At 35.9% G+C, this 15,968-nt stretch overlaps 1 protein-coding gene across 6 annotated transcripts in view; it reads left to right on the top strand.

Moving 5' to 3' along the window:
• Positions 1-15,968, top strand: part of ATP11C (ATPase phospholipid transporting 11C (ATP11C blood group)) — a 190,550-nt gene that overhangs the window by 149,744 nt on the left and 24,838 nt on the right. For all 6 annotated transcript variants that reach the window (XM_012782513.2, XM_075999369.1, XM_012782516.3 and 3 more), the window contains 4 exons: positions 1,984-2,086; positions 3,288-3,433; positions 10,795-10,854; positions 15,660-15,787. In XM_012782513.2, coding sequence (XP_012637967.1) covers positions 1,984-2,086; positions 3,288-3,433; positions 10,795-10,854; positions 15,660-15,787 — 437 coding nt within the window. The remainder of the gene's footprint in view (positions 1-1,983; positions 2,087-3,287; positions 3,434-10,794; positions 10,855-15,659; positions 15,788-15,968) is intronic.

The following is a 15,968-nucleotide window of genomic DNA, read 5'->3' as shown; positions in this document are numbered from 1 at the left end:
CTATATATATTAGTTGGCCAATTAATTTCTTTCTATTTTATAGTAGAGACAGGGTCTCGCTCTTGCTCAGGCTGGTTTTGAACTCCTGACCTCAAGCAATCCTCCCGCCTCGGCCACCCATAGTGCTAGGATTACAGGCGTGAGCCACCACGCCCGGCCTGAAGGGAAGATCTTAATCCAGTTGACCTGGGACTCAGTGAAAAACTCCCTGTTTACCTGTATGAGTCCTTCATTATTTTATAGTCCATGATCATATATCCTTTTATGTTTCCACAATGACAAGTTTTACTCTCTTTAATCTATATTTTCATGCAGAAGCTGCCACCCCTGATAATTTTATTGCCTTCCTTTGACCTTTCCTAGCAGTTTTTCTTCCTTGAGGTGAAAATCATTACTGTACATGGTATAATTGTTATTAGTTAACCAGTATCATAGCCCACCAAAACCAAATTTAGTTTGGGTTCTCTAATTTCATCTTTGAATCTTTTAACTTACAGGTTATTTCTGACTTTCTTTTAAAAAGTTTTTAAGAAAAACCAAATGAGGGGAGGGACTGGGGGAAAGCTGACATTTTACAGTCACATCATTTTTGTTGTACATGGTTTGTATATGTGTATGTTGGTGCAGTTTAATATAACTAAAACCTGATTGAATTCTGTTAAAAGAAATAACTGCAGAGTGCTTTAGCATCATATAATTTTTTTAATCACTTCAGTTATGTTGAAAATGGATTTTATTTATGTTAACTGGTCAGAGAAATTGTGAGGACAGAATTTTTGCAAAGCATTATTTAGCTACTGAATTATTTAAACTTTTTAAAAACTGCTAGATTGCAAGGGGTTTTGAGGGTTGCCATATTAAACAGCGATTATTTTCTAAAACATAAGGTAGGAGGGCAGCTGCTTACCCAGTACACTTGCCACAAGTAACTGTCAGGAGGATTTGGAGAACCCCAAGGCAGAAGTGTTTTAATACCAGCTATTAACATTTTATTCAGTACCTGCCATGAACACAGCACTGAACTCCATAGTAGCATTTACACATCTTAAATAAATGCTCCGGGAATAGTGACAGGCTTTGTACACATATCTTGGGCAACTTTCTGCAAATCTCTCCCCCTTTAAAATGCCCCTTTTAAAATATAGCTACCTATAGGAGAGGTCAAACCATATTGAGTAGTAAGAGATTTAGTAAAGTTTAGTTGGAAACCAGATGGGTATAAGAATTTAACATTAGTTAAGTTCCTAGGAATAAGGGTTGAGGTGCTGCTAGGGAAGGTGGAAGTGTCAGCAGGGAAGAGAGAGTAAGAGGTAACCAAAAATGTTATTCTCTGACTTCCCATTTTTGTTCTTGTGGCTCTGTACATGTTACCCCAAATCAGCTTTCTGGCCTCCACTGTCACACATTCAACATCTGATCTGAAAGGACACTTTATGCAATGACAAAAGAGGGAAATGTGTTGATCTTCAATATGTGTGAGAGGCAAGATTTTTGATAGTTCATGCATGCACAGAGCCAGAAGCAAGTGGGAGCTAATGTTACATTTTCAATGGCTGTCTTCTGCTTCTGAGAATTCAAGACTATTGTATATACAGTTGGCCCTCTGTATCCATGGGTCCTGCATCTGTGGATTCAAACAACCATGGATCAAAGATATTAGGAAAAAAACCCAAAATAATACAAAATAACAATAAAATTAATACAAATTTAAAAACAAATATTTACATAGCATTTACATTATATTAGATATTATTTTTTAAGTAATCTACAGATGATTTAAAGTACATGGGATACTTTGGTATCCATGGAGAGTTCTGGAGCCAATCCCCTGCAGATACTGAGGGATGACTGTATATGCACAAGCTACCTTTCTGTTTTCAAGGCTACAATTTACAAATGTGAATGAGGCATAAATCCCTAAAGTAGTCCAGTCTCACATTCTGTTTTGACCTTTTCTATACCTCTTTTGTATTTAATATTTAGATTGTCAGAATGGTGAAGAATTTAAAAGGCAGCCCAATAACTCTGTCGATAGGTGATGGTGCCAATGATGTTAGTATGATCTTGGAATCCCATGTGGGAATAGGTAAGAAACTTCTAATGAGTTAGCAGCTGTAAGGTATCATTATTGCTTTTAGGTAGAGTGGTCTCATATTCTAGAGAGATTGTTTTGGTTGCTCATCTTAAATTTGAATTTTGTAATGATAATTGTTAATTGAATGAAAGCCTTTATTTGATAATGGAATATGTCCATCCCAAAGTCCTACCCCTGGTAGGTATATAGCAATACAAAGTTAGAGGTATTTTTAGATTAGCCAAGTAAAGTGAATTTCCCAAACCTACTGGCAACACAGTTGATTGTTTAGCTCTCACTTTGACAGTATGCATGAAATTTTATTGATTTTCTGCCCTTGCCCAGATTGCTTGCTTATGATTCTGCACTATATCTTTTGAGATTCTTAACTGTTTAGGGCTAAGAAATGATAATTGCTTGGCTGGTGTTCAACATGGCAGTATTTATGGGTGGTTTGAGCTATAGTGTTGAATATATATGTTGATATTCAACAACAGCTTTTCTACCACCTCTACCATATTCCCTGTCAGGGTGCTGTTAGGCAACAAACCTAATACCCCAGGGAACTTTTTTTTTTTTTTTGGCAGGGGGCTGGGGGCAGATATAGAATTAATATTTTGGAAATCATTGTACTACAGTTTAGATTCTCAGTTCTTTTTTCCATTTGGAAGTAGTACTGTTTAGTGTAGAATTCTTAAGTTCCCCTCGTTGGTTATTCATCATGGAAATGGCCCAAAGCTGTTTGAACTTATGGGACCCTTGGGCTGCTAGTTAGAATTTCATTCAGCGTGAGGATTTCACCACATTCTCATTGAGCTCTTAGAGCACAAACTGCAGGTTTCTGAATTACCTTAATATAGCACCTAGTCTAGTGTCATGCACAATTAAGTACTTAATGAGTACCTTAACAATAATTTTCAGGTTGAATTTTTTGCTTCCAGATAATGTTTGCCTTTTAATGATTGAAATAATGATTCATTTAATACTTTTATATTGTGTAACAAATAAGTGGTTATCAATTAAACTTAGTTTCCTTTTATTTGGTAAGGTTCAGTGTCACTGTTAAAGAAAGCCCTTTTTGGTTAAAAAAAAAAAAGCAAAGCTAGACTATACAATTGAACTATAACATTTAAGCAAGTTGAAAATATGAAAATAAACCAGGGTGTTGCTTATTCTATAAAGTACTCACCTTATAGAGATATTTTCTTTTTAGGTGTTAAAGGCAAAGAAGGTCGCCAAGCAGCCAGGAATAGCGATTATTCTGTTCCAAAGTTTAAACATTTAAAGAAATTGCTTTTGGCTCATGGACATCTATATTATGTGAGAATAGCACACCTTGTACAGTATTTCTTCTATAAGGTATGTGATAAAATATTTGTGATTTAATTTCTGTTTAATTCAGCATTAGCTCAGATTGGTCATGGTTTTATTCTTTCTTTTTTCATGCTGCTTTTGCTGTCTTGATACTGAAATTTATAGTCTAGTCATCAAAGTAGAGGTGGTCTATTTAATGAATCAGAAACCTTTGATGCAAGAGATTTGAGATGAATTTTTAAAGTTAATTTGATTGAGCTATAAATTAAACATAATAAAGTGCATTCATTAAAATTATACAGTTCCATGAGTTTTTACAAATGTATACATCCATACAACCACCATCCCAGTTAAAAAATAGAATATTTCCATCACCTCAGAAAATTCTCATTATATTCCTTCCCAATGTCCTCTGCCCTTGCTCCAAACAACAACTGATCTGATCTATATTACTGTGCCGTATGTATGTAGTAGTATGTATGACAGATAATATAAAGATGTAAATATAATATATGTAATATACACAGTTGTTTTTCCTGTTCTAGAACTTCTTATAAATGGATTCTGTGTCTGGCCTATTTAACTTAGCTTAATATTTTTGAGCTTCATCCATATTATGTCATGTATTAATAGTTGGTTCCCTTTTTATGCTAAATAGTATTTCAAGCTACATTTTCCAGTAGCAGAATTCTGTGTTCAAATGAAATTTCCCAGATAAAGTAGATAGAAGCAGGATTGCATTGACTTACGTGTGATTTCCCAGGGCTGCTTACTTGTTCAACCTCCCTTTCCTGCCCCAGAGATTTCCTAGAGCACAATTTAGAATTCATGAATATAGTTAAAGCCACTTACTTATTTTATGTATAATGAACTTGGCATACATGAAAGTGAAGTAACTGTTCTAAGGTGTGCAAATCATTTTAAGCTGATGTGGGCCATAACTTTATCTCCTGTCCTGTGTTCTGGTAAATGAAGTTTAAAAACTTTTTTTTGGGGCCGGGCGCGGTGACTCACGCCTGTAATCCTAGCACTCTGGGAGGCCGAAGCGGGCGGATTGCTGAGGTCAGGAGTTCAAAACCAGCCTGAGCGAGACCCTGTCTCTACTAAAAATAGAAAGAAATTAATGGACCAACTAAAAATATATATACAAAAAATTAGCCAGGCATGGTGGTGCATGCCTGTAGTCCCAGCTACTTGGGAGGCTGAGGCAGGAGGATTGCTTGAGCCCAGGAGTTTGAGGTTGCTGTGAGCTAGGCTGACGCCATGGCACTCACCCTAGCCTGGGCAACAAAGTGAGACTCTGTCTAAAAAAAAAAAAAAAAAAAACTTTTTTTGGCTTTTCATTTTGAAATAATTTCAGACTTTAACAAAGTTGCAAAGTTAGTGAAATAATTCTCATGTCTTTGCTCAGCTTCATCAACTGTTATTGCTGTAGATAACCTACAACATAGTTATCAGGATCAGCAAATTGGTATTAATCAGCACATTACTATTAATTAGTCTGCATACTGTATTCAAATTTTGCCAGTGGTCCCACAGATGTTCTTTTTGTGGCCCATTTCTTTTCAAAATCACCTTTGCATTTAAGCTATCATGTCTCCTTAGTCTTCTTTAATATAGGACAGTTCCTGTCTTTTTTGTCTTCATGGTTTTTACATTCTTGAAGAGTACTGGGTAATTAATTTGTAGAATGTCCTTCCACTTGGGCTTCTGTAATGTTTGCTTATTATTAGATTCAAGTTATGTGTTTTGGGCACAAACACTACAGAGGTGATGTTGTAATAACCTTTTTAGCGTATCGTATCAGGAGGCACGTGTTGTCAAAATGCCTCATTAATAATAATGTTAATATGTATAATTTGGTTCAAATGTTGTTTTGGGTGTCTTAAGACCCTTCCACTTTGCTCTGTATAATTTCATTTGAAAAGAAGATTCTGCTACTAAAACAGATGTTTCATTTTATGAGTTAAAATCCACTGCTATCATTATTTATTTTGTTCCTCAAATTGTCATGTCCTTATCCCTACCATTTTTGAAGACTTCTTTATTTTCTGGTCCCATAGGATGTTATCTTCTCTGCCCCAGCCCTGGATGTAGACATTTTTCCAGGGATCACTAGTTCCTTTTATTTGCAAATAGTATTTAAAAATCAAAATCTGTGTGCTATTTGTATTCATTGCTGCTGGGTGAAATTGGTGCTAAGCCTTCTCAGTAGATAGAAGGTGTACACAAAAAAAAATCTATATCTGTGTATATATATAAGTCCTCACTTAACAACATTGATAGGTTTTTGGAAACTGTGACTTTAAGTGAAACAATGACGAATGACATCGTTTCATTTATAGTCATGGCATTTTGTTATAATGTTGATGAGAAAAAACAATTGGTTTCCTTACACATCATGTCACCTAAAGTTGCAGTTTCCAAGAAACTATTGATGATGTTAAGTAAGAATGTATGTATGTATACACATGTATGTTAGACTGGAATCAAAAGGATCAATATGAACTAAACTTCTGGCCGGGCGCGGTGGCTCGAGCCTGTAATCCTAGCACTCTGGGAGGCCAAGGCAGGTGGATGGCTTAAGGTCAGGAGTTCGAAACCATCCTGAGCAAGAGCGAGACCCCGTCTCTACTATAAATAGAAAGAAATTAATTGGCCAACTAATATATATAGAAAAAAATTAGCCGGGCATGGTGGCGCATGCCTGTAGTCCCAGCTACTTGGGAGACTGAGGCAGGAGGATTGCTTGAGCCCAGGAGTTTGAGGTTGCTGTGAGCTAGGCTGACGCGACGGCACTCACCGTAGCCTGGGCAACAAAGCGAGACTCTGTCTCAAAAAAAAAAAAAAATATGAACTAAACTTAAATAATATCTTTGATTCCGGTCCCAACAGCAGAGTGCATTCTAGCTTTTCCCTCTTCTTTATTTGTAACCATTTCTCCAGTGTCGAGAAACATGGTTCTCCTTATCCACAATATGTACACTTATTTGCTCAATCCTAAAATATGCTTAAAGTAGTTTCATAATTGCTAACTTATACTCCTGAGAAACAAACTGATTTGAGTATGTTATTTGTGTGCCATTTTTTAATTGACAAAATTATATATATTTATGGTAATGTGATATTTTAATATATATACGTTGTGGAATGGCTAAATCAAGCTAATTAACACATATATTACCTCACTGCTTATCTTTTTTTGTGATAAGAACATTTAAAATTTACTGTTAGCAATTTTCAAGTATACAGTATGTTTTTATTACTATATCCCAGAGATAAGATAGATCTCTAATTGAAATTTTTTATCTTTTGACCAACCTCTCTCCAGCCCCTCTCCCCAGCCCAGGTATCTACCATTTTACTGCTCTGCTTCTATGAGTTTGACTATTTTAGATTCCACATATAGGTGAGATCATGAGGTTTTTGTCTTTCTGTGCCTGGCTTATTTCACTTAACACAGTGTCCTCTGGGTTCATGGGTTCATCCATGTTGTCACAAATGTGTGCAGTTCTTTTTATATTTAGCCTTAGAGTATATAGTCAAAGTACTGTTTTCTAAAGTTGCTTATTCTTTTTGTTTTCCTTTCCACTACTTCAGTTATGGTTAGGTTATTTGTTTGAAATACAGTTAGGTTATTTTTGTTTGCATTCCATTTGGGTCATTTCCCTCTAGTCCTGATTTATTTTAATTTTTTATTTTTTGAGTATGTGAAACATTGGCGTGGTTCTAAAAGAGCTACACCAAAAGGTCTACTCAAGAGATTTTCTGAGAGGTTTTCTGGGAATGTTAGTGACTTAATGCTCTAAACAAAAAGAATCGTGCAAAAATGGCTTTTCTCAAGTCTCTCTTTTAAATGTATATATAATTCCTTTTCTAAAATGAAATTTTTTACAGTCATCTCTGATTGTTCATAAGCATACCAACTGAGAGAACCAATGGTAACATTTTGTTATGTGACCTTCTGATCTTTTATTATACAAATTAATGTATATGTATATTTTATATACTACATACAGGTTTTCTATTTTTAATTTTTAGAGAAATAATTCACATAACAATTTACCATTTTAAGGTGTACAATTCAATGACTTTTAGTATATTCACTCTCCTGTGCAACCATGACCACTATCTAATTCCAAGACTTTTCCATCACCCCCAAAAGAAATCTTTTCCCTATTTAATGCAATATATATTGTTTCACACTTTGCCTTTTCACATAATATATTGTGAGCATTTTTCTCGGTTTAATATTTTCTGAAACATAATTGTACAATATCTTAAGCTCCCATTATTGGACACTGAGGTTGTTTCTGCAACAAATACCTTGGTTTTCTTTTACTACCAACCATTATAGTACACATTAGACTGGGTCTGCATACCTGATATTGTCTACCAGGAAATAGAATTTACCAAATTTCTTAATTAGATTCCAGTTGTAGGTATAGTATCAAGTGTATGTTCTAGTTTTAAATGATTGAAGCAATTATGGCATTTGAATTTCATCATCTATATTTCACAGGAGAGAAAACTCAGCAACTGCTTTTCTGTGTCAGTTGTCTATAATCAACTCTAGGTCTTTCCTATTAACTTTATATTTTGTAAAATAAATATAACCGTGAACTCAGGTTCACAGATTTGCTAAGACTCCTCCAGTCAGTATCAACTGGTAGCCAGGCCAAACACTGAAAAGGAGGAGGATTATAATGATGATGGTGATGATGATTAATCCAGTATGTGTAAGGTACTTTGCTAGTTACAAAATCCCTTTATTTTCTTCTTTAATCTTTACAAATTTCTTTTGAGGCAAATAGTATTACTTCCATTTAAAATATGTGCAAAGTAGGGCTCAGAGAGATAAAAACTTGCCTTTGGCTCTCCAGCTATGAGGTGATAGAGCTAGATTTCTACCATAGGCTCATTTACTTGAAGCCCAGGACTCTTTCTGTATCATAGTTAGGGTCTATTTGGACCTTGCATTCAATAACTAACAGACCTACATGAGAATAAATGGTTAGTCTCTCTGAACCTCCACCTGGTAGGAGATCTCATGAAGATTTGCCTTACAGATTTGCCTGGTAATCAGATCCTATTCTAAAGGCTTGGTTTGCCTCTTTTGGATCTTGGCCTGCAATTCAAGCAACTGCCACCAGATGGAAGGGATGCTCTGTTAGGAGAATAAAACAAACATTAAAATGGCAAATGTTGATCAGTGATCTAAAATTGACAAATTCCTGTTCCCAGTATAGGGGATTATTTAGGTAGATGATGTCCTCTATCTTTATTAGTATCTGTATGCCCATTATCATCTTGGTTACTGACTTAGCAGTATTTCTTTTTTATTGCTGGCTTTTGTCCCAAGAGGATTTCTAATATGTTCAACCCTCATTGGCTAAGCTGAGAAGTATTTCCTTCCTCCTTTCCTGTCATTGCATCTTCAAATTATTATTGCCTCACTCCTGGCGTACTTTAGTGACAGATCTTCCTGCCTTCTGTTTCAACATTTAATCCTCCTTGCATAACTGAACCAGGTTAATGTTTAAAGAATGCCACTTTTCAGTGTTTCTGTTAGAAAATTTGTTCTCTATTGTTTCAGCATTAGTGTGGCTTTTAAGGCACCCCACAGTTTGACCCTGCCTTATTATACATGTTTAATATACATACTGCCTTGCCTTGGTTCCTGCTATCATCATATCCTATTTGTCTTAAAGACCTAGTTCAAGTTCTGACTTTATGCAGTCAACAAATATGTTTTCAATGTGTTACCATGTGTCAAGCACTGTTTAGGTTTCACCATGGAATAAAATGGGCAATGTCCTGTTCTGATGGAACTTACATTCTAGTGGGGGAGTTAGATACCCTGCTTTTCATAAGTTACTCCACTGAGCTCTGCCTCTTCCAATCTTAGAACACCTATTTTTTTCATAAAACATGACTCTAGAAATGCTGTGGACAGTGTTTTTGCCTTGTACCAGAATTGATACATACAAATAAATGAGTCTTGCTCTTCCAGGTGATGACCATGGGGGTTCTGACATTAGTTCTCATGCTGCAGGGGTGATTGAAAAACATGTAGAGCCTCCGCTGTTTAGGACATCCTCCAGAGCCTGTAGTATATCCATTTAAATATCCTCAGCCATGTCAGATGTTCATCCTTTAAGGTTGCATTTGTTTTTTGTTTTTTTTGGTTTTTGTTTTTTTTTGAGACAGAGTCTCACTTTGTTGCCCAGGCTAGAGTGAGTGCCGTGGCGTCAGCCTAGCTCACAGCAACCTCAAACTCCTGGGCTCAAGCCGTCCTCCTGCCTCAGCCTCCCGAGTAGCTGGGACTACAGGCACATGCCGCCATGCCCGGCTAATTTTTTCTATATATATTAGTTGGCCAATTAATTTCTTTCTATTTGTAGTAGAGACGGGGTCTCGCTCTTGCTCAGGCTGGTTTTGAACTCCTGACCTTGAGCGATCCACCCGCCTCAGCCTCTCAGAGTGCTAGGATTACAGGCATGAGCCACCGGGCCCAGCCTGCATTTGATTTTTAAAAACAGCTTCCAGTCTTCCAGAGCTGAGTCTGGTGATATTACCTAAGTGAGAATGTGTGACAAAAGGGAGGAAATTGTTTTTCTGACATGACTCAAAAGTAGGCTTTTGAAGGGGCTTCCTAAAGAGAAGTCCATAGACATCATGAACAAATAACAGCAGCTCTCAAGCCCACAGCCTACTTTGAAGGATAGCACTCATTTGAAAATTCTAGTCCTGGTAGTTTTGCCTGAATTCATTAATTTCAGTATTTTATAGTCACACTCATTGGCTTTTATTGCCTTATGAATTTCCAGTTCATATTTTTATAATCTGCGTATTTTCAGTATTTTCCTAATTAAACAATAAGTCCCTTAGGAGAAAGAAGTTGGCCCTATATAGTAGGTGTTCCATAATGATACGTTTATTGTTTGATGAGGCAATAATAAAGGCAATAAAGCATTTGTTGATACTGTTAGTATCAACATAGTCTATGACAGTTTCCTAACTATTTATTGGCATTAATTGATTTTAAATATATTCTTACAGCATTGTCGGTCTACCTTATGATGATTTTGCAAATCTAACTGATATTTAAGGTACAGTGTCATTAGGTATTCATATTGGATGAGCTCATTTCTTCTCTAGAAGAAGAATACTAGCAAGAGGTTCTCATAAAGTAAGTGAGATCCTTTTCTGCCTTGGTAGGGCAAAAGTTGCTCTTAATATGAATTTCTTTTTGAGCTGTTTCCTGATGTCTCTGGAATAGAGATTTATTGCATTCTGACATTAGAATGATTTAGGAATGTCTAGAGACTGAAGTACAAGTTCCCAATTTAGTTTATAATGCTGATCAAGTGAAAATATTAACAATTGTCTTAATTTTTTTCTAGAACCTTTGTTTCATTTTGCCACAGTTTTTGTACCAGTTCTTCTGTGGATTCTCACAACAGGTTTGTTTCCCAAGTTATTTGTTATAATGTAGTTTATATTTGCTGTTAATAAATTATCTTCGTGTATTATAACAGATTAATAGAGATTATGGAAGTCTGTCCAAAGTAAAAGGATATTTTTTTTTTGTTTCAACAGTTGATCATTCTTGACTTGGGTTTTGATAGTAGCAAATGTATATGTCTTTGCTTTACTAATTATCTTACTGTTGTTTTCTTTTTGAAACATTCTTGGTACATCCTGTTGGAATTGAGATAACATTAACAAGAGTATTTGGATTTTTTTCTTTTTATCAATGTATAAAATGTATTTTATAATTCTAAAACATTATAGTTTATTTCATCAAGTAAAATATCACACCATTGTAGTTCCTCAAGTTGGTTTTATATAAAAACATTGGTCTTTAAACTGGCCAAGAAGCTGTGGTGCCTAGACAAATCCTTGGATTACTTAAAGCAATTCTAGATGTTTTGCCCTCTATTGTTTTCTGAACATTTACTACACAAAGAATAAGCTATATTTCAACTTGATATATAAGTAGTGGGATGGGCAGGCACATTTATTTTAACAACTGAAACAGATTTGATGTTGCTTCTAGTGAGAAGTATAGCCAAATACAAAAGCTATGATGCTCAGTGACTCAGAAATTTTGTAGTTAATCTAAGAGCAGTTCAGTGATTTTTGCCAAGCTGAGCTACCACATCGACACAGGTATTAAAGATTGAGAGTCTAAATTTCAAAGGCAAGCTTTACTCCTTTTAGTTCCTCATGGTAGGAAGTGATTTTTTTTTCCTAATTCCTTCGTAGTATTTTAAAGAGAATGCATCCTCCTAATTGAGATTGCTCTCATTCTCTTGAACTTACCTCTTTGCCATTTGGTATGCTGTCTCACATCAATGCTGAGTCCTTAGCCCCATGGTGCCAGTTAAGCAGATTATGTTATGAATTAAGCATCTTCAGGTTGTAGGAAGTGCCATCAGCCTTCTTGCATTTAAAAGTGATAGTATTAGTTACTGAGTTTTGTAAATTCTGATCAATCTGCTTTTCTTCAACATTCAAATTGCTATTGATTAAAATGTTGCTTGCTAATTTCTTACTTTTTTGGATGAATGCAAGTATTTAAAAAGATGTTTCAAATTTTCTTAACTAATTTGTAGCAAAGTACTGCAGGGAAGTTGGCTTGATCTGGTTGAAACATTAATTTTATTTTGAAAGGAGTCTGTTGCTTTGTTGTCCTTTTAAAACGCCTTTACCAATCACAAGTTGTATGAGGAAAGAAAGGACTTAACTCCTTATAAAGCTAGCTGAGTGAGATTCAAACCCCCGGACTATCTTTGGTCTTACGTTACCTTAAATACCTAGGTTTCCATAGGAGTTGGCATTTGGCTTCTTCAGTTACTGAACTTCATAGATTCATTCCTTTGACAAATATTTCTTGAGTGCCTACTTTGTGCCAGGCTAAATGCTGAGGTTATAGCAGTGATCAAAACAAACTCCCTTACCTTCATGGAACCTGCAGTATAATAATGAGAGAGACAGACAACAATCAAATATATTATGTCAGGTACTAATATGTGCTCTGATGGGGAAAAAAATAAAGCATAATACAGGGATAGAGTGACTGAGGGAGAGGGCTGCTGTTTTAGAGAAGCTGATCTGGAAGGGTCTGTCTTTTAAGGTGATAAGTGGACAGAGACCTTAAGGAGCTGAGGGAAGGAAGTATGCAGAGGAAAGTAATGCATCTTAGAGCAAAAATATACCAGCTTGATAAGGGAAACCCCCATCTTATTACTTGACACATCAGGCACTAGAGACCCCCACCACTCATGGAAGACCCACATCAGCATAATACTAACCTGTTTCCTGGCCCATCAACTAGTCTATTGCCTGGCATCAGCATAACACTAAATCTATTGCCTGGCGCATCAACATAATATTAACCTATTGCTTGACACTGTCAACTAACCTATACCTGGTACCCCACCCCTCGGACCACCCCAACTTAATAAAAGTGGGAAAAATCGGGTAGACTGCTCAGAATTTGGTGGTGAGGCCCCTCTGAGCCCACTGGCGAATAAATTTTGATTCTCCACTCTCAGTGTGCCGCTCGGTTTGTCCTCGGGACCACCCGCCGTAACACTTGCTGTAACAAGGTCAAAGGAAGGTCTCTCTGAGAAGGTGACATGATGTGTAAAATCTTTATTTTTGACTTTATGTTAGTACTGAATGTAGCAACCTTTTTTACAAATATCTCTAGAGTTCATATGAGTAGTCAGTCTTTTTCATTCCCAAACCACTTTAGGTATTTTGGGGAACTTGGAAAGTAGGCTATAGGGAATGTAGAAATGAGACTAAGATTGGGACTCTTTATGCAAAAGCAACTCTTTCTTTAGCAAAAAGCTAGGATAGTACTTGTCTTTTTTTTTTTTTAATAATGAAAACATTGTAATGTGTTTAACAAGAAACAATATTATCAACTAAACCTGTTTGTTTTGGGGACAGCCTGTCTCCCTTAATTATGCACATAAGAATTACAATTATCTTTCAGGTAACCTTAAAGTAACATAGTGAAACAAAAGTAGATAGATGCTTCTTTTTTTAAAATGAAATTTAAGACTAAATTATACACCAGTCAATTGGAGTTGTAGTTTTTAAAATTTTACTCATTAGTGAAAATGGGTAGTTTCTAAAGAAAATGTAGTATTGTGTGCCACAGACTAGTCCTCTCCCTTGAGAATTAAAAGGAATTTAACACCTTTTTTGGTCCTTTTAATTCAATAGAATATCTTTACTGAGCTTCAATCTTTGTTTATAGAAAATATATTGAAAGTACCTCCATGTTCTTATATACAGCCATTTTTTTAACATTCATTGAGAATGTTGCATGCATTATCTCTTGCTTCCTCTTTACTGCAGGCCAAATTTGTGGTCCCCTCCCCTGGGCTTCCCTAGCTCCCTGTGCACCTCCCATTCTATCTCCCTATCTAGAATTTGAACTCCCTGGTAGACAGGGATGAATCATCTCTGTCCCCAGTACTTGGGGCTTAGTGGGCACTCAGTAAACATTCTTGAGTCATCTAATGAATTAACTGATGTTCCTTTCAAGTCATTCCCAACCTTTTCGAGTCAATCTCCATTATGATAGTAATTATCTTTAGCAGTGTCAATGGGGGAAAAAAAGCCAAACTCTGTAATTTTAAAGAGATTGACTCTTAGCCAAATTTGAGGACCATGACCCAGAGCCACTCCCAAGAAGCCTTGAGCAAGTGGACTAGCTGTGGTTAGGTTAGAGTTCGGTTTTATACATTTCAGGGGAGACAGGGGTAACAGGTAAAGTCATCAATTAATATGTGGGAGGCATACATTGGTTTGGCCCAAAAGGTAGGCCATCTTGAAGAGGAGGGGACTTACAAGTTATAGGTGGGCTTAAAAATTCTTTGACTTGTAATTGGTTAAAGACATGAAGCTGTTGTCTAGAGGCTTGGAATGTTTTAAGGTAAGAAGCTCTTAATCAGAGATAAGCCACCGGACATATATTTGTTGTGTAAATTGAGGACCTGCTGGTTTGTCTTGCATAACCTTAGGCCTGTTAATGGGTTACAAAGGATGTCCCCAAGAAGGGGGGGTGGGCATGATGAGGAGGCATGTCTGACCTCTCTCCTCCAGGCAGGCAATTTAGTTTTAGTATATTTCTTTGGCTATGAGGGGATCCATTCAGTCAGCCAGTATGTGTGGGGGGGTGAACCTTAAAATTTTATTTTAGTTCACAGTGGTCTGATTAAAAATACATAATTGTGTTAATTTTATCACATTTTTATGATAGTAATTATCTTTAGTAGCCATTGATTAAAAAATACGTTTTTGTGTTAATTTGTGTCACATTTAAATGCGTTAATCAAAGAACATTTATATGTGTGAAAAATACATATGAGTATGGGGTATTATTTATCCAGGCCACAGAAAATGGTAATGTGATATCTAGCACTGTGTAGATAAATACTGAACTCACTACGTACTTCCATCAGAAGCTCATAGAATACCTTAAATATTTTTCAGTAAAGCAAGATGTATAATATCAGTTCAGTTCTATACAAATGTGTTATAGCTTCCAGTCTGTACTCATTCATTCATCTAGTATTTATTGGATGCTTTCTGTATACCAAGTTCTGTTCTAGGAGCTGAAGATTGTCAAAGTTGTCTAGCCAAAAATCACCAGGAACACACTTGTGGTTGATCAGATTAGGTTTATTAGTCAGTGCAGAGAGAAAGGACATACACCATGAAGAACTGTGGTGCCTCTTAGGAAGAAGATGTTAAAAAATATATTATAGGATTTGGACTTGAAAATACTAACCAAAAAATATGTAAAGTATTAACCAAAACAACTGTACATAGGCTGGCCACTGCCTATATTTAGTTTTTTAACAGTTTGTTTTTTATTTTTGTTTTTGTTGTTGTTTTTTGTTTTTTTTAGCTTATACTTATTTGGTCTTTCTTGACATAGCTCCTGAATAGTTGAATTTTTAGCTATTAAGTTTTTATGAAAAGTTATTAATGTCTGTTAGAAATACAGCTTATAGCATGTAAACATTCTGAATAAGATTCTATTAAAGGGATGGTTATATTAATATGACACATCACAACATGTTAGTTTCATTTTTATAGTTACCATGGAGTGACCTTATACTATCACAAAAAGCATGAAAGAAAATCTTGTTTTAGCTAGCGATTTTTCCAAATACTTAAATATCCTCTTGTACATAATTGTTACAGTAAATTTTTTTCTTTCCTCTGTTTGTCATTTCAGCCACTGTATGATGCTGCTTACCTTACAATGTACAATATCTGCTTCACATCGCTGCCCATCCTGGCCTACAGTCTACTGGAGCAGCATGTCAACATTGACACTCTGACCTCAGACCCCCGATTATATATGTAAGATGAACATATAGTTAAAATCCCCTCAGACTTTCAGAGTTTTGAGTTTTATTTCATCTGCAGATGGGAAGGACACAGAACTGCCTACCTGGTTTGATTATATAGTTCTCTTTGGAATTTTTAGCTACTGAAACCAGACCACTCAACAGTACAATGATGTATTTTCCAGGTGTAAGTC

This window comes from Microcebus murinus, chromosome X (assembly GCF_040939455.1).
Source record: "Microcebus murinus isolate Inina chromosome X, M.murinus_Inina_mat1.0, whole genome shotgun sequence".
NCBI lineage: Eukaryota > Metazoa > Chordata > Mammalia > Primates > Cheirogaleidae > Microcebus > Microcebus murinus.
Note: the sequence above shows the minus strand (reverse complement) of the source record. Positions and strands in the feature narration are given on the sequence as shown.